Here is a 23237-nt window from a genome sequence, read left to right on the forward strand (position 1 = left end):
ATTATTATTCTATTGATATAGAAATGCAAGTAGTTATCTGAAACATGATACATTCATAAAAGCAAACTGAATGACAAGATTTCAAAGTCTGGCCTATATCATATGAACTACAAAAACAAATAAATGCATCAGTCAACTTTCATGAAAAGCCCATTGATCTAAGGAGCCATATTTAAGGAAGCTGGTTCAAATAAACACTCTGGGTTGTCTTGAGATCTTGGAATGCTCCAACCTACAAGTAATTGATGATTGGTATAAATGGCATCGATAGAATCACAAAGTAACCTTTCATAACCAAAACTTAATCACCTATTTGGAGAATCACCCTTGCTATCTTCTAATGTCCTATTATTACAGCAAGTCTTTTATTCATTTCACTGTTCACTCATCATTAAAAAGTATAAAAGTCCGATGTATCAACATTTCATTTTTCAAAAAATCATTCTCTAAAATACTACACGTGTGAAAAGAAATTAAATACAGCACATCTATACTGTCTAGCATAATTTACCAATACACAATTGATATCCAATAGATTCAAGTTACTGCATCATTATAAAAACACTAGATCAATGACACTCTCAGAATTTATCCTTTTTTAAAACTAAGAAAAAATACTTCAGAGCTGGAAAAGCCCACAGAGCTTATTCAGCCCAAACACATCCCTTCGACCTCCCGGGCCAGGGCCTTCTGCTGCACTGCTAAATATTGTTCCTACCTGTTGCTGGAATGCATCTGACTCCTATTTTTAAAGCTAAGGGCTAGTCGTATTTCATAGATTAAATCGTAAAAAATGACAGACCTAGCCAAGTCTCTCAAATTTGTGTCTGGCTTTTAAAACAGCATCCAAAATGAAGAAAGAAAAAGAGAGAAAAGTTGAAAAATTCATTTTGCCTATAACATAAGCTAAAATACATTCTAGAAAATGTGACTCTCAGCGGACACAATGTTTCCTGCTAAACTCAAGTGGTGGTTCTGTTTACACAAAGTCAGTTATTAGAGGTAGAGAAAATAAATGAGTTTTGGAACACTGAGTAATAATTTACCATATAGGGGAGTGGAAGCTAAAGTCTGGATTCTAAAACTCTATTTCTGACTTGTAATATCTACCGTTATGTTATATTACTGCCAAGAACTTCCAATGTCTAAACTACACTGATATAAGTACTATCTGCAGTGATACAGGAAGAATAACAGATACACATACAAGGAGAGGTGAGTGCTGGACTAATTGAAGCATATAACACGTGCTCGTGCTCGATACTCAGTAGCTTCCCACTGCTCCTTAGTATTTCTGTGCACAGGTAGGAAAGGTCATACAACAAGCAACTCTGATATAACAATCTGGAGCTCTGTCAACCTTTTGAATAACCCACCCGACTAAAAGCAACCAAATCCCAACAGCCTGAACTCTCTAATTTTCACTGAGTCACTACAAAACAGCTGCATATACTATAGGAACAGGGGGAAACAATCAAAGAAAACAATTTTGTAAAACAGAAAAATATTTCTTCAATACGAAGAAAGTTTTCATTATTTAGCCGCTCATAGTATTTTGAGTAAAAGATATAGATGACATGGAGTCTATAATGAACCTTTTAAAAACTTCAAAATGTTATAAATGTTTATTAAAATAGATACCTGGAATAACCTGACACTAATGTCTCTCAATACCACCCTGGGAAGGAAGAAGATGGAGGAGTGCATAAAACCTGTCTGCAAAAATTAAAGGCATCATGCGGACTAAATTTATTTCTAGAAATATCAAGAGGCAAGTAAATCTCCCTACTCTCTAGGTCACTGCTATTGTTATTAATATTTTAGGAAATTGTTAATGTATATTTTGCTTTTTAAAATCAATACAGACACACAGCATTCGACCTGCTATTGATGCGAAAATAACTAATGATTTCTGCTGGAAAGGAACCAAGGAAAAAAAAATCTACATTTGCTAAAATCAAATATTTTAAAATTTATTTGGCCCTAAGAATATTAATCTTCTAACGGGTAATAACTCTAATTGAATTTGACGAATCATCTTTAAAATCACTTATGAACATTATTTTAAATAAAAGAACCTCAGAAATAAGTCCAAAATAAACCATAATTTTAATAAAAATGATAGTACATTGATTCTATCCAAAAAGTTAATTGTTACTACTACATACCAACTAAATCAGCCCAAATGCTAGCCTTATCTTTTTAAAAATTCAATGATAATAGCTTTCTTCAGGCCTCAACCACTGCAAACTTATCACGCTTTAAAAAATTAGGTCATGAAATATTATTTCTTAAAATAATGTTCTACATCCTTCATAGAACTGCAATCCTACCACAGAATAGGATGAGGGCTAGAAATATCAGGAGTTACCTACCATTCAGTAACAATTTTTTCTAATGATTTAATCTCAAAGAAAAACCTTAATCCATAAAATAAATTTGATTTTGCCTGAAAAGTAGCTATAGCACTTCTTCCTTTTAAACAGCATCTACCATGGTTACCACCACTTAATTAAATCCTAGATCATGTCTACAAAAGCAGTTATTGCTGACATTTGTCTGCTAATATAAGTGAATGATTACTCAGTGTTTTAAAAGTAAACATTCACCACCATTTATTACTAGTTATCTTTGCACCGGCACACTTGTGACTCATTGTGTCTACATGCAAGATCACTTCACATTTCTAGGCTGCTGATTGAAAGTAAAATGAAAGGGTAAACAAAGATGAAGAATCTCAAGTGTCCTTTCCTCTAAAAGATACAAGCACATTGAAGGCAGGGACCTCCTCTTTCTCTTATTTACATCTCCTCCGATCCTATCACTACATCCTCCTGCACACATAAAATCTGTTGGTTAAGCACATTATCATACCCACAAATTATATTCTTAAACAAAATCCCAAAACCAAACAGGACAACAAAACAAAATAAATCATTTTGACATAATTAAAAACTTGTACATGATAAAAAGATACCATACATTAGGGCTACATGAAAAAGAAACAAAATATCCTACAAATAAGAAAAAACAAACATCTCAATGGCTTTTTTAAAGACAAAAGATATAAAAAGTCAATAAATAGGAAATCCAAATGGTTAGTAAACATATAGAAAATGCTTAACCCCGCTAAAAACCAGAGAAATGCAAATGAAAACAAAACACACCCTATTTCAACTAAATATCAAAAATAAGACATCTTAAAACACCTAACATTAGCAAAGATGTAGAGAAAATAGTACTCATTTCCTGATGGTATAAACTGTCACAACTACTTTGTAGAGCAATCTGACAATGTCTAGAACAAATGAAAACGTACCCGCAACACAAATTCTAGGCCTATAGCCAAAATCTTATTCATCTGTACTAGGAAACGCATACAAAGATGTTTACTGCACATAATGAAAAATGGTGTATACATTCCTTAATAGGGGAAAAGAAAAGTAAGCATAGAATATATTCCTACAATAAAATATTAAGCAGAAGAAATTAAAGACAACTGGCTCTCTACAGATGATATATGGAAAGGTTCAAATGTTCTAGAATTAAATAGTGGCAACTGCTACGCAACCTTGTGAATATACTAAAAACCACTGAATTTTACACTAAAAGGGGTAAATGTTATAGAATGTAAATTATATATCAAATGAAAAAAAAATGATTTGCCTAGTATGATAGTCTTCGTGAATATTTTAAGACACAATATCCTAATGCTTGTAGCAACATGAATATGCAAATATACATAAATAGATGGAAAAAAGGCTGAAGAGATAGAAGAGAAGGTTGAGTATCATTTAAAAACTGATTCTGTAATACTTAATTCCCTAAAATCAAAACAAGGAAGTAAAATATGACAAAATGTAAACACTTGTTCATTCCTGGTAGTAGGGATATAAATGTTTGTTATATCATTCTTTCCTATGTATTTTTATGTACTTTTTTGAGAAATACAAAAAGGGCACAAAATAGGCATATTGTAAATGACAAATGGTAAATATATAGTACATACATAAAGATATGTGGCCTCACTAATCAAATAAATGCAAATAAAAATGTGGTATCTACCAATCCAGCAGATTGGCAAAGATTAAAAAAAAAAAAAAAAAAAAACTACTAATTCCCAACATTAGCAACCATGTGGGGAAATGAGCAGTCTCCCAACCCCTGGGGAAGTATAAACTGGTACTCTTTTTTGGAGGAAAGTTTGGTAATGCATACCAAAATTTGAAACCTATATACCTTGACTCAACTACCTCCCTTCTGGAAATTTAACATACAAAAATTATTGAAAAGTCATAAAAATGAATATCAAGGATGTTCCCAAAGCATTATTCATATTAAATTCAAACAGAGAACAATCTAAGTGTCCAAATACTGTATAAAAATCTATATTCAATGTAATACCACAAAATTCAGCTTTAAAAAGATGATGGCATTCTACTATACACTACAAGGGTAGGAATGTTCATCTGAGCTTTATCCCCAGCTCCTAGAAATGTTTTAGGCACACAGTAGGAGATCCAAAACACACTGTTGAATAAATTAATGTTAATTTATAGTTAGTTAATATTTATGTGCATGTGTATATATATATACAAAGATATCTACCAAAATATTAATTATGGTTACCCATGAAGAATTTTCAGGTAACTCTTATTTCTGTGGTTTGATTTTTTTCTACAATGAACACATATCTATAAATTAGAAAAACACAATTTTTATTTGCATGTAAGAAAAATATGCAAGTTCTTCATAAAAGCTGCTCTGTACAACTGTACAATGTAATTTCTCAATTTCTATGACATCTGTAACATGTTTTTTAAACATTCATGAATTACCTGTAATATCATAAATGAGCAATGATTTATCCAAAACTCTTTTAAAATTATAGCCCCAAAAAATGAATAAGGCACTACAAACAAGAATAGGAACTATAAAACATAAGAAAATAAAAGATTAAAGTATTAAAATATATATGTTATGAGGAAGACAATGAACTAAAGGCACTTTGGCCACACATACACAAAATAAAGTGTCATAAAACAATATTAATTCATATCACTGAGACAAGAGAATTTCTCTTTTTACATGTCAGTATCTTCTCAAGAGTAAATACATAAAATATGAAAGCCAAAGGAACAAATTATAGAAATCCATATTATTTCCATTAAGACAGTGTGAAAGGTTATGTTTCACAAATCAAAAATATTCTACAATCTGGTCAATAAAGATTAAAGTCCAGTAAAGTTCAGTAATCTAGCAAATCTTGCTTAATTACATAATTGGTATAATTGTATTTAACATCTTCCCCCCTTCCCATGTATCTAAGCTTTCCAAGTTCTCTTTTGAAGACTTAAATCACTATGAAATAAACAAAAAGTTCCACATCTTAGAACTGTAAAAGCTGTGTTAAGTAGTAGGGATCATTAGTAATAGATGACCAGAAAAAGAGCTAAAGGGCTAAGGTTGAACCATGGAAGACCATTAGAAGGAAACTTCAAAGAACCAAGAGAAGGAACAAAGGATCTTTAAGGTAAAATTATGAAACCAATTGATACCCCTGCCCTGTCTACCTCTTCAAGGTAATTCCACAGAGGGTCACCTAAAATAGTAGACATAAAAGACTTCTGCAGAATACAGATAACACAGCGTAAAATGGACAGTGATATTAACTATAAAATATATCCAGTAAAACCCAAGTTTGGACTTTCCTTTTCTAAAAAAGCTGCTGTTAGATCATTGTTACACTGTAATTTAACCATGCAAATGCCTTGGAAGATTTCTTTCCTCTTTCCATTAAACGAGTATTTTTTATGAGCAACAATAACAATGGAATCAGCTTCCACATATTAATAGGGCAGTTTATCAATGCCAGGTTACATGCTGAATATTTTATATCAGAGGTTCTCCGAGTGTAGTTTGGGGATCCCAGGATCCCCAAGACCTTTTCCAGGGATTGGTGAAGTTAAAATTATTTTTCATAATAACTCTACATCATTATTAGCCTTTTTCACTCTCATTCTCTCATGAATGTACAGCAGAGCTTTCCAGAGCCACAGTGATATATGATAACACAACAGACTGAATACAGAAGCACATAAGAAAATCCAGTTGTTCTCTCTTAAACAAACATTAAAGAGATTTGCACACAAAAAAGTAAAACAATGCCACTCTTCGTTTTGTTTTAGAATGTGTTTAAAATGTCTCAGGTTTAATATCTAATACAGTAAATATTAATAGATATAACTTGCATAGAAAAAGCTCTTTGGAGTCTTCAACTTTTAAGTGTAAATGGGTCTTAAGACCAGTACGTTTTGAACGGTTGATTCATATCTAATCCTCAACTTGTGAGGTAATGGGTCTATTTTATCATTATTCCTTTAATACAAATAAGAACACAAGTGACAAAACAGACACAGGCCTTGCTTGCTCAAGATCACATGAGGCTTCTCTTAAATCAGCATTTGAATACAAGTCTGTAATTCCTCAGCTGAACTCCTCCTCATCACTGAGCAACGATATCTACGCAAGATAGTTAAAGATCACTTTTGGATAGCTACATGTCGATCCCTGTTTGAAAGGTAATATTCTACATTAGGTCTCTACTATTTGTCTTTCATCTTAAAAAGTAATGCGTGCTCATTGGAATGCTTTAAATATAGAATTAACTTAAAAAAAATCAAACATAACAAAAATAACCTCCCATCACCACCAAAACCATAAGCACCCACTAAGGAAAACTATTGGTAAGAGTCTGTGCCTACTCACCCAGGATTTATTTATATATATATACACACATATACTTTTTATCTACTTAAGTACAATTTTTTAAATGGGATCACACTGATTTAGCAACCTAACCTTATTTCGCCTAATATTTCTGGGCGATCGTCCTGCATCTACCAATAGATTTATCCTCTTTTTTATAGATTACTATCATTTACTCCTATCCAATTGCAGTCCCCTATACAGCTTGTTTCTAAATTTTTGCTGTTAGAAAACAGTCACAAGAAATATGCTGCATCTTTGTGTATTTGTGAAGCCATATCCACTGGAAAATTCCTAGAAGTAAAATTTCTGGGTCAAAGGATATAAACACTTAAAATTTTAGATTTTGCCCAATGCCCTCCCCAAAATGCCCATGCCCACTTTACATTCTCATTAGCAGCATATGAGATTTCCTCCAGCAATTGAGCTTTTAAGCACCTTAAAAAATTATCCTATATGCTGCTTCAAAATGCCAAGTAATAAAATTGTTCTCTCTGGTCATCTTAATTCCATACAGAACTCTATACAAATCTTTTAACACTTACAGAATGTATCAGTATAGTCTTCCATTTTTATTTTTTCCTTACACCTTCTAAATACTGCAAAAGAGAAAATACACCAGGTGCACACAATACTTTCAACCAGTAAATCCTCAAATTTTAGATACCCTGATAAAAAGTTACCCAAATTATTTCAGAAGATTATTTAACACAATCAGAACTACACAATAAAGTTGGGCTCAAACATGTAAATCAAAGAAAAGTTACGTGTGGTTTTATTATGTTTTATCTGCCCACTCAACGAACTAAGGCTACAAATAAGCTATCAAATCATACCAGTGGCCAAATTAGCCTACATAAAATAAGCAACAGATTTTATATCATAAATGTCAATGGAACAGATTGTAATAGTAAGAATGGCTATAATTGAAAAGAAAGTTCACTCAAATTCACATCATATTGAAAATGAAAACATTAATATTTTAAATGAAATGTTTTGAATGTGACTATTCATTTCAGTCATATCAGACTATTATAAATCTTTGGTGCCAAGATATGGTCTTTTTTTTGCAAGTAGATAGTTTTAAAATACATTATATTCTGACTTGCCTATTCTATAATGGATAATAGATATTCCAGGCTTCATTATTTCATCAAAATCTCTTTTCTAGGACTTTGTGCTGGTAGTTTTAAATTTAAAGTCTCCCATACATCTTTAAGACAGACTAAAACCTCATTAACTCAAGTCCAATTAGCTCAATTCTGAAATGGTATATGTAATTCTTATTAGGCAACAAGTTAAAAATGCTATAATTTCTTCCTCTACAAGGTCTAATAATATTACTGTGAAATAAAGGAAATCAACCTGAAAATTAATTCACTTTTCCAAACAAAAGATTTATGAAACTAAGGACTCTACTCATCTGTTTTTGTGGCTAAGGAGTTCATCCTCAGTTCTAAGGTTCACTTCTGTTTATCTGCTACCATATATAGTGAAAATGATTTAACTTGTTATTAATAGCCATTTAAAGTTTAGAGTACATGCATTTCTTTTAAAAGGTTTGTAACTCAGATTTTTCACAAAGCCATTTTTGCAGTTCCTCCCATTTTCAATCCTAACACTGATAGATCTATAATATCACAAACGTAGCACCTTAAAAGACTTAGAAATGCCTGGCATACTTATTCTGTATCTATTCTTATCATTTTGAAAGACACTATAGGCCAAAAACTAAGTCCCAGGATTAGGTGACATGTTTGGTGTTACGTGAATTTACAACTAACTATTCTCAATGAACAGGGAAACCTCTTGCAATCTGAATCATGTGTAATTACAGTATGACAAGGTCTCTCCTGGGCTATGTTGGCTGGCATTTTTCCCAGGACTTGTCACATCATGGGAAGCACACATACAAATAAAAGTCCAAAAATAAACATTTTAAACAATGGCTTATAGACTACATAAAAAAACACAGTTGAGAATAAAAACTGACGAGCCCTATGGACAAGGTGACATCTCACTAAAGATGTCTGGGAAGACAGTGTTACTAAGAGTCTTACCATGACTAGCAACAACTCCCAGGTGTGGGCTGTGCGGGCAGCACCCTCGCATTCCCTCAGGCTGGACAGAAAATCATTAGGTATGGGAAATAAAGGGGAACATCACCACATACACGCACTGAAGCAGAAAACAGTGGTGAAATACAGGGAGGCTGATTATCTTTAATTTCATAAGGCCAATTTGTTGATTGTTAAAGTACTTAAAGTTATCTTAACTGCTACATCTTCAGCCAACTGACTTAGTTTTCCTAATGCAATAAATATGGCTTTTTGTGTTAAGTGTATTTCACCTCGAAGTGAATAGCAACCAAGTAATGGTAACAGTGTGTACCAAGGGACCTCAGAAGGTGGTTTCTTTTGTTTAAACTCCTCTGCAGTGGCTCTATGAACACATGGAAAAGGGAGAGTGAAATTCCAAGCAACACACTGAACCTCATATAGTGATAGAAACTTGACAATACTCATCATTAACACAGTTTTGAGGAAATATGAAGTATAATACCCCTGGCTATATTTTGATAGAAAATGCTAACAAAATCTAAATGTTATTTGCTATAAGCCATGCACATTCCTACCCCTCTATTAGAAGCTGAATTCATTTATTAACCGTCCAGCAAAGTCCATCAAATTCAATTGCTCAAGTTTTCAAGAGAAGGTATAAAACCACTAAAGGCAAAACCTACAATCCTATGTCCCATTATATGAGCTGTGGAAACAAAAATAAGCATCAACACAAGCCTCTGCCACTTCTAAGGCACACAGTATTTCTCTTTTCTTTATTCCACCCTGAATGTTCAATAATTTCCATGTAGCTCTAAGCAGAATGGATTTATTATGATGTTATCCTAAGAAACTGCAGGAGTTCTAGATGCCAATAAAGATTACGGATCAAATGGAAGATAACTACTAACCATTGTGTCGATTTAGATAAATAAACCTGCTCACAAAGCACTTTATTGTAGTTATATTGTTACCTCCACTAATCCAACTAAAACAACCAGACAGTAGCTTTCCAGAGGCTAAAGGGAATAGAAATCAGTTCTCAAACCCTCTCTCATTTTTTTTTTTTTTTAAATAACATCTCGTTTCATATCTTCAAAACTGTCCTATCCTTTACGGAAAATGTTTGGGACCGAAGAGGCTGAGCAGGATTATGCAAACTAGACACCAAGGCTAAAAACCAAGGTGGGGAAGGACTGAAGTACCAAGGCAAGACAACACCGTTCTGAAACTTAGCTTCGACCTTTGCAGGGACGCTCTTCCCTGCATATCCCATCCGGCTGACACTTCTTAACGCCGCTCAAAATCGAATGAGCAATTAAGTGCCATCGGGGACTAAAGAAGAGTAAACCTCCCTCCTCCCCACCCCCAACGAAACATAAAATCCTTACCGCAGAGGCTAGGGGTAGCTAACCCACAAAAATAAGTCTATGACAACTGGCGCTCAATGCCTCATACATAGTGAAGGAAGGCAAAGAAGACACTAAAGAGAGGCGACTTCTCAAGACGCAAGAATAACTACATCTCATGCATTCTTTGCTAATAACACAGCTAAATCTCAATTTCTGTAGAGGGGGAAAAAAGGCGCAAGCTGTTCATTTCCCTCCGGCCCCACTCCCCACACTTCCAAACCCAAAAACTAATTGCACCTTCCCCACAGAACCTGCGGCTAACCCCAGAGGATCGGTGAGGGCTGGCTTGTGATGAATAAACGCTCGACACCTGACGGTCCTTTCCCTGTGGTGACTTTCACGAAGCCGAAGTCGCGCGCACGGGCGGGAGCAGGGACCTGGCCAGCTCGGCGCCGCGCACCGGGGTCCCGAGGCTCCTCCGGCGAGCGCGACGCGGGGGGCGGGGAGAGGGGCAGAGGGACCGCCCGGGCCAAGCAATTGTTTCCTTAGCCAGCAAAGACATTTTTTTTTTTTTTTTTTTTTTATCAAGCTCCTTTTGTATTCGAGCCCTACCTCTTTTTGGCCTAGGAAAGCTTTCGTGCAAGTGGAAGACGACTTTCTCCACAAAGTGCTGTATGTTACTGTGCTCCGGGCCGCGCACGAACACCATCCAGTCGTGGGTGAAGCCCTCCACGGTGGGTTTTTTCCTCACCTGGGCGCGGTGCCCCAGCTCCAGCTTCACCTGCACGGCACACTGCGGGCAGCAGGAGAGACAGCCGTGAACAACAGGAAGGCGACTGTTCGACATTGCACATTGCGCCTGACATTTTTTTCCCTCCTTCTTGAAACGCACATAAAAGGAAACGGCGGTGCCCTCTGCATTCACGTTTCACTCGCGTGGGCGCGCACACTCCACACCTCCAAATGTACCCCACCCGGCCGGCCTGGTCCTCGGCACCCCTGGCCCCGCATCCACACCCGCCGAGATTGTAACGGAATGTTACCCCCAATCGGGAAGGGGGTCCGGGGATCGGCGGGGAAGAGAGAGTGCACACTCAGCCACTACAGGCACGACAACGAATGCATCGGAAACGAATTAGAAGACAATTAAGAGATGATGCCGGGGCGGTTTCCCGGCGTTGGATGGGAGATAGCTGGGACTCCGAGGGGGGTTCGGGCGAGCACCCTCCCCGAAAGTACCGCGGCGACAGGCACACGCCGAGGAAGTCTTTGTGTACATGTGTGTGTGCGTGCGTGTGGAGCGCTGTGCCAGGCGGAATGGAAACTACAGGCAGCCTCTGCTGATGGGCACAAACTCCCGTGCTCTTACCATGGGGTTCGTGCACAACAAAAATGAGACGGCGTCACACACACATACACACACACACACAAACACACACACACATACACGCGCGCGCGCGCAGGAAAACACGCCGAGGCATCCATAACTTAAGACACCCCGCACCCCCCTCCCCGCGAAAAGCCCCACGCGATCGGCGAGGCCAGTCTAACGGAGCCCCCGCAACACACTTCCAAGAGCCAAAGTGGCCCCAAAGTACCGCCCACCTCCCCCCCCCCCAAAAAAAACCCCGAAATTCAGAAAGGCAGGGCGACCGGCGGACAGCCGCCGAGCCTCGACTGCGCACAGCCGGGCGCGGGGGCAAAGTTGCGTGCGGCCCCGCGGCTGTCAGCCCGCACACTCCAGCTCACACAAGCGCGCGACGGAGAACGCACCATCGTAGCGACCGCCGAGGCTGCTCGCCGCGTCCCCGGACTATGCCCGCGGCTCCCGGAGGCGGCGGCGGCTGAAATATGGCTGAGTTATTATTCGCCTCCTTCCACCGTATGTGTGTGTGAGTGCGCGCGTGTGAGCGAGAGTGCGCTTCTTGCGATTGCAAAGAGAAGCGAAGGGGGAGGGAAGCGCGGGGGGTGGAGGGGCGAGTGTGTGTGAGTGTGTGAGTGTGTGTGTGTGTGTGCGCGCGCCGGGGTGGGGGGGAGGTGTGGAGGGAGGGGAGCGGAGGCTGAGGGAGAGGCAGCAGCTCCCTGCAAGCCATACCAACCTTTTTCTAATTGGAACCGCGGAGCGCTGGCGCTGTCTGGGCTGCGGCGGAGGCACAGGGCGAGGAAGGAAAGGCGGAGGGAGGGGGGTGTCTTTTATTATTATTTTTGCATGTACTTACCGAGCTAGCCATGCCTGGGGGCCCGGAGGTTTGCTGGGGTGTTGTGTGGTACCCCCCTCCCCCGCCCCCCTCAGCTGTAATTCATGAAGAGGCTGCTATGAATGAGAGCGCGCCCAGAAGCGGAGGGTAGATGGCGGACATTCTCTGCCTTTTTCCCCCGCGTTCGCTTGCTCTCTCGCTTATTAAACTCAGCCCCAAAAGCAAAAGCAGCAGCAGCAGCAGCAGCTCCAGGGCCAGAGGATGAGATTCCGGAGCATGCGCCGTGGCGCCTGACACCACGGCTCCAAGCCTCACGGGGCGGAGGGAGGGCGCGCGGGCGGGGCGGAGCGCGCGGGGAGGCCGAACGAGCGAGCCAGGGGGAGCTCGAAAGAGCCAATCACCGGCCACCTCTCGAAACCCCGGCGGCCGGCTCCGCCACACTGGAAAGCCTCGCTTAAAGTAACAGGTTCTTGCTGGGGGTGGAGTGGGGAGGGCTGCGAGAAGGGCGGGGATGCCGGAGTATGGAGAGCGGCCAGCTGGGGAGCGGTCCCAGCCCCTGTGTAAACTCCTCTCTTCCTACAATAAAAAACGGATTAAAACTACTGGAATGTAGCCACTGCCTAGAGACCCCAGCAGCCGGAGAAGGGGTGCCAAATCAAGTCTTCGTCTTTCGTTAGCACACTTGGGGGGAGGGAGAGGGCTTTCTTTAACTTTCCGCGGCGTCTTTTTGTGGTTTTGTGCTGACAAGACAAGAACTCACACCCAAACAAACTTATTTAAAGACAGAGCAAGAGAAATACCATCCTACAAATAAGCATCAAGAAGCAATCGCTGAGACTATTATAAACGGCAACAAGCCCCCGGCCTTCTTCCCCATCCACTCACGGACACCCCGCCCATCACCCCGCCCTTCTGCCACTGCCACCGAGAAATATAAAAATGAAATGAACGCGAGAGAAACAAGAATGCTATTTCCTTCCAGGGGAACGCCTCCCGCGTTGTTAATCCCCGACTGCGAGGCATCACAAAGCGATGCCCAGGTGAAAGCGAGACACCTGGGAGTGGTAGATGCAGACCCTCGGGAACCAGGCTTGGAGTTGTTTTCTTCGGAATATTTCCCCTCCTGACAGCCTGCTGAGTTGCATCAGAACGCGGAGGATTGTCCTCTGAGGACGCTCGGGGCAACTGGGAGCCTTAAAATAGAAGATAAAGTTAATACTGACTGTAATATGCATAAATTGGATTATAATCTTTAGGCGTATTGGTGACAGCCAACGTAATCCCATCTTTGGATATTAATCCAGTTAGGTTCCCAGGTGACAACCAGTCGCAGGAGAGTTCCCAGAGTCGCGCGCCTGCAACGTTCCCTCTCAAGTTGTGTTTGGTCTTGGTGGCGGGGGAGAGAACAGCGCAGCCACACGTGGGGCGGGGTGAGGAGTACTGACTAGCTTCCTTTAGCAACGCAGACAACCTTTTCAAAGGAAACAGATAAGATCTAGACGATTAATTTGAAAGTGAAAGATGGGTGTAACTTCGGTTCGTTAAATAAAGATCCTTGCATCTTCCTAGACCTCATTCCATTTTTGCTATCTTTATCTTCTTTCTTTTCTGCCCTTTGCCCTTCGCCTCCGAAATTCTTTCTAAATTTTTCTTTGGCTTCATTCTCGTCTCCCTGCCTTTGCTCTTTACTTGCAACTCTGGCTCAACTTTTTTGCTTTCTTTTCATTTTTCTTTCTTAAAGCCACGAAAGCAAGTTGTGTTGGCCCTTGAATTACAGCAGAGCGGTCGGTATAGGGGAAGGAAGTTACCTGGGCACCCGGGGTCTTCATTGTTAAATTTCAGTTCTCTCAGCTGCTAACAGAAGGATGCCCGAATCAGATCCAACCACTAGGAGCCAACTTTAATTTCATCCAAGCCTACAACTCTAAAGCTGATATTCTGCCCTTCCCCATTTAGAACTGAGAAAACTTTTTGGCTTGAGGACCCCAATTTCTCCTATCTTCTATTGGGGTTAGCACAGAGTAGAGAAACAATTGAGGGGAGAAACATTTTATTCCAAGTCCAAGGACTTATGTTTCTCAACTGACCTGCATATACATAGTTGCATATTATCTTGTTGGTAGGTGTGAATGGAGGTGTGCCTGTTACATAATGGACTAAGTTTATATACACAGAAAATCTGTGTGTTAGGATCTACGTGAAGGGTGGACCTACTTGCTATGCGTTATTAAATTTTTGATAAAATAATCAAATTGGAAACTGATGACTATCTGGATGTGCCATTAGTAAAGCCATTACCTCTTAGGAGACAGCCACTAGGCAGCGAGCGTAGCTCAGCTGAAAAGCAATCCTATTCTTCGTTTGAGTTGACTTCAAGGTTTTGGGTAAGTTCTACCAATGCCAACTGGGCTCTCTTGTAATTGTACTCGCGCTAAGGAACCGATGTGTCCTTTTTGAATTATGTATTTGCTGGATTCAGGTTTATTCCAGGAGTCACCAAATAAGCCATAGTCGGAGAGACTATTTTCCCTTTACCCATCGTTTCTCAAAGAATGTTTTAAAAAACGAATATAGGGGTAATTCTTTCTCCAGCCCCTGGTAATATAGATTCCGTCAGTAGATGGCGCACAGAGCCCTTCCACGGACGTCCTTACGTGACCTCTCTAGAACAAAAAAGATCAGGAGCGGGAGAAAAGAAAGAAAACAACCCTGAATACTCCAGATTCAACTTTAAGGCAAAGGAATTTATGCCAATCTTTTAAGTTATTATAACATTCTAACAAGTTGGCTATTAATTAAAAGCAATCAAAACAGAAAAAACAGCAGATTAATTTTGTGTCCAGCACTTCTGAAGATCTGCACTTTAAGTGAAGTACAAAGTGAGAAACAACTTTTTGAGTACTTGACAATCTAATTTTAGATAACATTTTGCAAATGAATTTTAAGACAAACTTTTTCCATACTGAATACCAAGATAAATAAATATAGAAGTGATAAGGGGTAAAATCATCTATTTATACAAAAAAATACTTATACCAAAATTTGTACTATAGGACTTAGTACAGTATGAAGTACCATACGGTTAGTTTTGAGGAGCAGAAAAGAAAAGTTATTGACATCATAATATCAAATAAAATCCTTTATGAAGAATAAAAGAGGACTGTCTGGAACAAATCTTAACTCCTGATCACTACCACCACCATCACCACCACCCAACCACCATCATTTTGGCCCTGTCCTTTTATTTGCAATTGTCTTGTTTAGTTTGGAAGCCGACACCAGTTTGGATGTTTCTAGCACATAACTTCTTAAAAGAGTAATTATGGTGTTAAGAAGCAGCTGGGTTTTTTAATATAATTTTTTCAATTTATTTGTTTTGATGGATTATTGATATACAACTCAAATAATCAAAACAATAAAAAATAATGATTGTTCATGCTTTGCTGTATGGATTTGGAGGAAAAGGAAGATGCATGGAAAAAAGCAGATAATGGGACAGACATTAACCAGATATCTTGCAAATATTAGATCAGAAAAATAAAGCATTTTTTTTCCTGTAAAGGTGAAATTTTTCTGTGTACTTCACCCATGCATTCATTCACCAAACTATATTTTGCACATTCCATGTGCCAGACACAGAGACTGGTTCTAAGAATATAAGAATGACAAGATTCTTGCTGCCACAGAGGGGAGAGTTTCACCAAAACCATTTCTTTTTAAAATTATAATACCTAAATTTTGAATAGAGATATGTATCACACATAAGCAAGCAGCATACAAATATGACATGAACAGCCAGCCCAAGGACAAGAAAAAGAAGGGCACAAGATTAGAAGTAAGGACTCATTGCCCTCGATTCCACTTTTTAATGCTTAAAATAAGAGGGGAGGAGAATGATCTCTTATTTGCAACAACAGCCAAGTCCTAATTTCCTTTTCCTTGGTCTTAAAATGTTTTCTCTGTTTACCTTATTGCAGCTCTTCTAAGGAAAAAAGAAAGAGAAAGAGAAAGAAAGAAGAAAAAGAAAGAAAGAAAGAAAGAAAGAAAGAAAGAAAGAAAGAAAGAAAGAAAGAAAGAAAGAAAGAAAAAGCTTCTAAGCCTTCTAAAGATCATGAGCATTTTTTCTCAGTTGAGATGATCTCCCTTTTTCTAATGAAAATTTTTGGTTCAAAATGTTACATTTTGAACACTGTATTTAATTCGTGGTTCTGGGATAGTGTATTAGGAAACTAAGAATAGTATAATAGCATGAATCATTACTACTTTGAAAAAACAATTGCTTTGATATCCACTTAAGCACCTAGTCATGGACTATTTCCAGAGATAAGAAATATACAAAGATTTTTTTAAACACCAGAGCCTCTTCATGTGCAAATTATTCCCTGAGAGTAATTTAAGCAATACACTTATACTTTCAGAAGTTAAGAATGCCTCCACTATAATAATTAATTAATTTAGTGGGTTGTATCCCTAATTTAATAAATAGCATCTAAAAGCTTGAAAATTAATGAAGGCTATTATATAAGATCAACTATTTGAAAATAAATATTGGAGATCAATGGATATAGTGTGATTGAAAATGTCTTCCTAACACATAAAAAAGCAGTAGAATATTTATTTATAGGTAAAATATATATGAAACTGAAATTACTGTAAAACAATCTAAACAGTAGATCATTTACTGTAAAACAATCTAAACAGTAGATTATTTACTATATCTTTATATGTCTCTGGCAACTGTGAAGGCTACTGAAAGATTTCTTATCTTTAATAATGATTTGACTTCCTTGATTTCAGTGGAAATTCTTTTTTCATGTATGATTTCACCTCTCATACTCACATAAATGGAGAGTTAAAATAATTATTTTATCCTAAAATCATAAACTGTATTTTGCCTTATTTGGTAAAAATGGAAAAGAGCATATCAGGCTGATGAACTAATGTAGACAGTTCAACTTAGTTGAAGTTGTTCAACTAATGTACAACTTCAGTTAAAGCTGCAATAGAAACTTAGGAAGTAGAAATTACTCCCTTCCATCTATTAAATGGTCTGACAGTGGTTTGAAAATAATACTAAGCCTCTAAGAAGTGAGTGATTTACTACCTTCTGGTAGGATAAAGTATCCTGATTGGGTTAAACTATTTATAGTCAGCTCTGAATAATCCATGAGTATATTATCCATTTTGTAGATAATCTACAATGACACAATTTATGTGTGGGTTTTTTTTAAATGTAAATTTATATTAGTCAGTTAAAAAAAGAAACTACACAAAATGCATATGACTGCATCTATTTGTCAGTTTCCATTCATAATTTATCCCACAGAAAAGGTTGTGTGTTAGTTCATTCTATCTCTTTTGGACCCCACTTTCTAACTTTAATAAGCAATTCGTCATTTCAGACATAGAATGCTTTGGCAAAAAACTATTGACCTAGGGAGCAATACAAATTGATAGAGTAAAAGGAATATTCATTTACCAGTGTGCTGAATCAAAAGGACTCCTAGAGGCTATTACTAATTATATTTCTATTATGTGTTCTCTATGCAATCAAATAAGGGAATTTTAGTGAAGGACTATCTTCTAAACTGTAGTGGTAGCAATTTTGGAAATTTTTCATATTGTAACAAGGAGATAAAAATCACTTAAATAGCAAAAGAGCTTTACTTATTTCTATATAATTAGACCTCTAATATATATTATTTCAATCGTTTGACTAATGTTTCATGACTTTGACATTTTGGTTTTACTTTTAATTCAATGTGTTCATTAACTTTTATTGGCTCTCTGTTGAAGGTCAGCCATTGTTCTTGGTCCTTTGAAATCAGGATACAGGTATAGGATGCTTCTAACACTCATTTATTTCAAGGCATTTCATAGTTGCTGTCTTTACCAAAATAAGAAACATGTTATTAAGTACATAACAATAAACCCTTGTTATTCACTTGTATCTCTATTTAGGAAAGAAAAAAGATTTAGACATGATATTGGCAGTAATCCTTACTTTTAAAAAAAAATGCTGAAATTATTTACTATGGTCACAAACAAGTACTGAGTATACTTCCAAACCAAAAATTCATTTACAAGGGCTCCAATTGGTCAAATTTGGGACAACTTGAGTCTCAAAAAGAATCTATGAGTCCATAATGATACTTCAAAAAAAAAATAATAACAAGCAGGTAAAAGCAAAAGCTTCTTCTTATAGAAAAATTCTAGCTAATTAGTGTGAGTAAAAGTAACATTAGAATTAGAAAAATCATTATTTTGTAGCCCCCAATGCAGTAATAGATTTAGTCAAGGCTCATCGATATATGCTGAAAGTAGGGAAAGTGAGTTTTGATATTCATAATGACACAATGCCTTATTGTATCACTCCATAGATTACATATTAGTTACAAAGGGTCTTTACAGTGAAGAAGTCTGGTAGGTACCACTTAACCAAGTGATCAAACTTAACATCAGCAGTAATGGGAAGAGCTGACATCATGTGCCTCTTGATGTAATGTGAAAAAAAAAGCATATAGCATCACCTATGTGGTATTTCTGCCAAAAGTGTTTGAATCTAACCGAGGGGGGAAAACAAAAAATAGAAAAATATCCAGGTTGCATGGGACATTTTACAAGATAATTAGTCTCAGGTCTTGAAAAATCAATATTATGTGAGAAGCCCCTCCCCCTAAAAAGTGAGGAAATGTTCCAGATTAAAGGAAATTAAAGAAACATGACAACTAAATACAATGCTTAATAGTTAACTGGATTTTAGATCCAAAAACATATAAACAAAAAACAGCTTAAGGAAATTCCTGGAACAATTAAGGAAATTTGAATATGTACTAGATATTAATGGTACTGCAGTATGAAGGTTATATTAACTGGATGTGCTAATAATATTGTGGTTACATAAGAGATTCTTCTACTTCTTAGGACATACATGCTGAAGTATTTAGGAAAGTATTTTGATATCTATAACTTACTCTCAAGTAGATCAGTCAAAATAATAAATATAAAAAGTTTTATATATATATATATAAATTGAGGTAGAAAAGAGAAGTAAAGCAAATGAATTGAAGTGATTATTACTACCTTTTTTGTAGATTTTTTTCCCAAATATGAATTTCAGAACTAACTCTAAAGTCACTATTCAGTGTATGTTTATGTTTCTTCCATAGTATTTCTTTGTTTCCTAAAAAAATAAATAAAAAATAAAAAAAGCTTAACAAGGACAAAAGAGGGAAAATGGGAAGAAGAAAATATTATAACGTGAAAGATTTTATTTGAAAGAAAAGATAGAGATTTAGAATAAAGGAGGGGTGTATTTGAGGCTTTATATTTTCTCCTTTCTGCTCAGCACCAAAAAATTTGTTTTTGAATTATAATAGTGTGATGGCTTTTGGTTGACTGACATCTTTGAGGTCAGTGTCTTTGGTGATCTTAGCTTTTCTCTGGCAATTCTGAAAAAGCGCCAAAAGGGAGCAAAACACAAGACATGGGTTTGGCATGCCCTGCTGAATTAGTGACAATATTTTCATGGGAATGTTCTTTCAAAAGTAGACGCTGCATGTGAAAGGTGTCTCTCATGAGATTACAGCAATTTAAAGGTCATTCAATTCTACAGACCGCTTAATTGTGCCCCATTAAACATTTCTCAAAAAGTGTGTGTGTGTGTGTGTGTGTGTGTGTGTGTGTGTGTTTAATAGCATTCAAGGACTGCCAATATCAGCATTGTCTAAGTTAGAAAGATTATTTTTTTCATGGCTTTTATCACTGACCCAGTGTATAATGCACTGACTTTCCCTTTTTATTGCTCAAGGGCAGCAGGATGAGTAACCTTGGCTCATTTGGAAACCATCTAATGCTTTTATCCTCAGTTAATATCTTCTTTACAGGTCTCCTTACTCTGACACTTGTGAGGTTAGCACTTTTCAGAAACAGAAATCAGACCTTTTCTTGATCAAGTACAACCAATACAACATCTAAAGACTGACCAGCAGTTTCGATCAAACAGCAGATTCACAGGTTGATTTTCGAGCTCTCATTTTACAGCCAGGATCTTTACAGGGATTTTTTTTTTTTTTTTTTTTCGCCAATCAGGTACCAGAGAGAGGAATGTGGTAAGAGTACACAAAATAGAAACAAGGTAGAGAGCTCTGTGTTTCCTTTCCAAACTTGAGAGAGAATACACAAAGGCACCACTCATTCCTTAAAATGTTCAGTCAGGGGTAGAGAAGGTCAATGAGTTAAATACGTGGAGAAAAAAAACAGTCCCCAAATAAAGAAAGAATAAACCAAACCATTTTAAGAAGAAAAAAAAATTGAACTAGACCGCAAAACAAATGTATGAGACTTATAAATATAATAACTGCACTGTGGAAAAATTCTTATACTCTAAGGGCAAAGCTTTTAGAGACAGACTTTGATTTTTATTCAGTAACCCCAATGTGGTACCTATAATTACATGTAACATAGCCCATATAGTTTCTCAATTAGTTGTCACACAGTGATTCTTACCCCAAATGTGGTTACTGGGTAAATGAAAGGCACCAAAATTGTCTTTTAGAGGTGTTAGACCTCTTTACCTTTCCTACAATCAAGACTTTTTATTCTTATACAAATCTGTATTTAAAACCGTGTACTGTCCCCACTGTATGCTCAATGTTTCAATTAGAGAGCTAATGCAATGGTCTGACTACACGCCAAAACTTAAGTTGTGCCTTAAGGCAGTGATCATTTGCACATGGCAGAAAAAAAGATGCAAAGACAGCTTCCAGGTCACAACACAAAATATCCCAAATTGTTTTGTCTTCCTTGACTCATCAAGTTGGTAAAAAGTTTTTAGATAGACACTCAAGGCTTTGATACTTGGTGCTTTATTTTGGAAAGAATGGAAAGTTGTGTTTCCTTTAATTCTTAATTCTCATTAGAAGTAAAACTGGCAATTACCATATTAGTGGATAAAATTGCTGCAGCACCTACATTCATCAATCTGTAAATCTATTTACAGACTATATTAGAAAAATATAAAACATAAAAGGATAACCAGTTTCCCTAACATTTTAGATTTATTTAACAAATACTTACTGTATGCCTAGTACATCTAACGCATATACAGAATTAAATTTTGCAAATTCAGATAAAATTCAGTGGAAAGACAATTTGGATGGAGTGATGTTGGTTAAAGGAGAGAGAAGTAAATATAAGAAAAATTTAAAAGGCACAGGAAAGAAATACTTTGAATTATGTAGAGAAATAAGAAAATCTGCTAAAAGGCAATTTGAAAAACTAACAAGTATTTAGTTTTTGAGTTCCTCAAGATGATCTATTTCCTGAACTAAATCTACTTGTTAAATAACAAAAAACAATGTGAATAAGAGATCTGAGACACAGAATCTCATAACAACTTAGAAATGGAGAAGCAAGAGCATTTATCATTACACAGGATTCTGTCAATATGAACAAATACAATGATACACCCAACTTCATTATTCCAATCCTGGTCAAGGTTTTATTATAGCAGTAGTATTTAACTTCATTCCACCTCCACCCACCCCCAACCCCACCCCCCACACACCACTCTAGTATTTGATCATATTGGTGATTTTTGAAAAGCTGCTTTGTGTTTCGTGGGTAGAAACATTGAAAAATTAGTTCTAAAGGCAATTGCTGAGGCTTTATTATTTAATTTTACAAGTTTGGAATCAAGAGTTCATTGAACTCATATGAATATATATTATATATGTATGTATGTATATGAAAAATGCTACAAAACAGTATTAAATCAATCTTAGTGTATTTTTTTTCCTTTTAAAAGTATTGACATAAGTATAAATTGGCTAAACTACTCCTTAATGTCAAAGATAAAATGATTTAACTCCTGTATATAAGAAGCCTATTTGGCAAAACTAGGCAGCATAAACAATTCTGAGCCAAGCACATTTCTCAAAAAGGAAGCTCTTTGACATCAAGAAGTTGTTCTCCAATTGGCAGACTCCAGAAACAGCAGACTTCCCCCCACCCCGAAAAAAACAAATTTGAAACATCTTATTCTATTGTAGCAATAAAAAATCATTTAAGAATAATTTTTCATGAAGCTAGGAGTATAAAATTTATTTAAATTAGGAGTAGAGATGGCCTAAAAGTAACCGTTAAAGCAAAGGTAAAAGTGGTATTTTTAAAATCCCAAAGTCAGTTTTCATGTTGGTCTTATTTTTTTTTTTCTCTCGGTCAATAACATAGATTTCTAAGTACTTACTCTCCCTAAAACAATCACGGTAAACCTAAAATTAAACTCTGGCTAATTGAGTCATAACAGTTCTCATCTACGAGTCATTTAAAAGCCATTTTCAGGAAAGAATATATTGCACAAAGAATAAAGCCACCAAAAAATGGGGGAATTATGTAAAAAGTGGGAGGGATTTAAAATTTGGAAAATTTACCATAAATATTTGAATGTCCTGCTTCTTCTGGGGGAAAAAAAAATTAGAAGATCTGGCCATCCAAGGCTCATATATTTGAAGGGCAACTAAGAAAACACTGAGTCCAAAAAAAGTAGAAGAAAACATTGAGTGCAGACTGCTCCTTTAGACTAGGTAATCCTTCTCCTCCGCTCTGTCCATTTTACTTATTTACTCAGCTAGCCAACCCCAGAGCCCTTTTTTTGTGGTAGTAAAGATGATATTGTCCCTAGGATCCCTTCGCTGACATAGAGCGGATGTGGGTGATCTATGGTGGGCAAACTATAGCCGACGGGCCAAATCAGGCTTTAAGCCTTTTGAACTAAACAAACAAACAAACGAAAAACTTTCACATTTTAAAATAATTTTTAAAAATTTTTGAGGCTATTTTGTGACACAAAAATTATT

At 37.0% G+C, this 23237-nt stretch overlaps 1 protein-coding gene across 4 annotated transcripts in view; it reads right to left on the reverse strand.

Moving 5' to 3' along the window:
- MLLT3 (MLLT3 super elongation complex subunit) overlaps positions 1-12663 on the reverse strand; it is a 235753-nt gene extending 223090 nt beyond the window's left edge. For 3 of the 4 annotated variants that reach the window (XR_004950019.1, XR_004950018.1, XM_016160421.2), the window contains exons 1-2: positions 12400-12663; positions 10793-10973 (exon numbers count right to left, since the gene is read on the reverse strand). Coding sequence is in view for 2 of the 4 variants with exons in the window: in XM_016160421.2 (XP_016015907.2) it covers positions 10793-10973; positions 12400-12411 (193 nt within the window). In the remaining 2 variants the exon portion in view is untranslated. Of the gene's footprint in view, positions 1-10792; positions 10974-11953; positions 12323-12399 lie in introns of those variants that run through there. The other variant, XM_036217963.1, reaches the window with a different exon arrangement.
- Positions 12664-23237: the final 10574 nt, after the last annotated feature.

The sequence above is a fragment of the Rousettus aegyptiacus genome, unplaced genomic scaffold (genome assembly GCF_014176215.1).
Source record: "Rousettus aegyptiacus isolate mRouAeg1 unplaced genomic scaffold, mRouAeg1.p scaffold_m13_p_3, whole genome shotgun sequence".
Taxonomy (NCBI): Eukaryota; Metazoa; Chordata; class Mammalia; order Chiroptera; family Pteropodidae; genus Rousettus; species Rousettus aegyptiacus.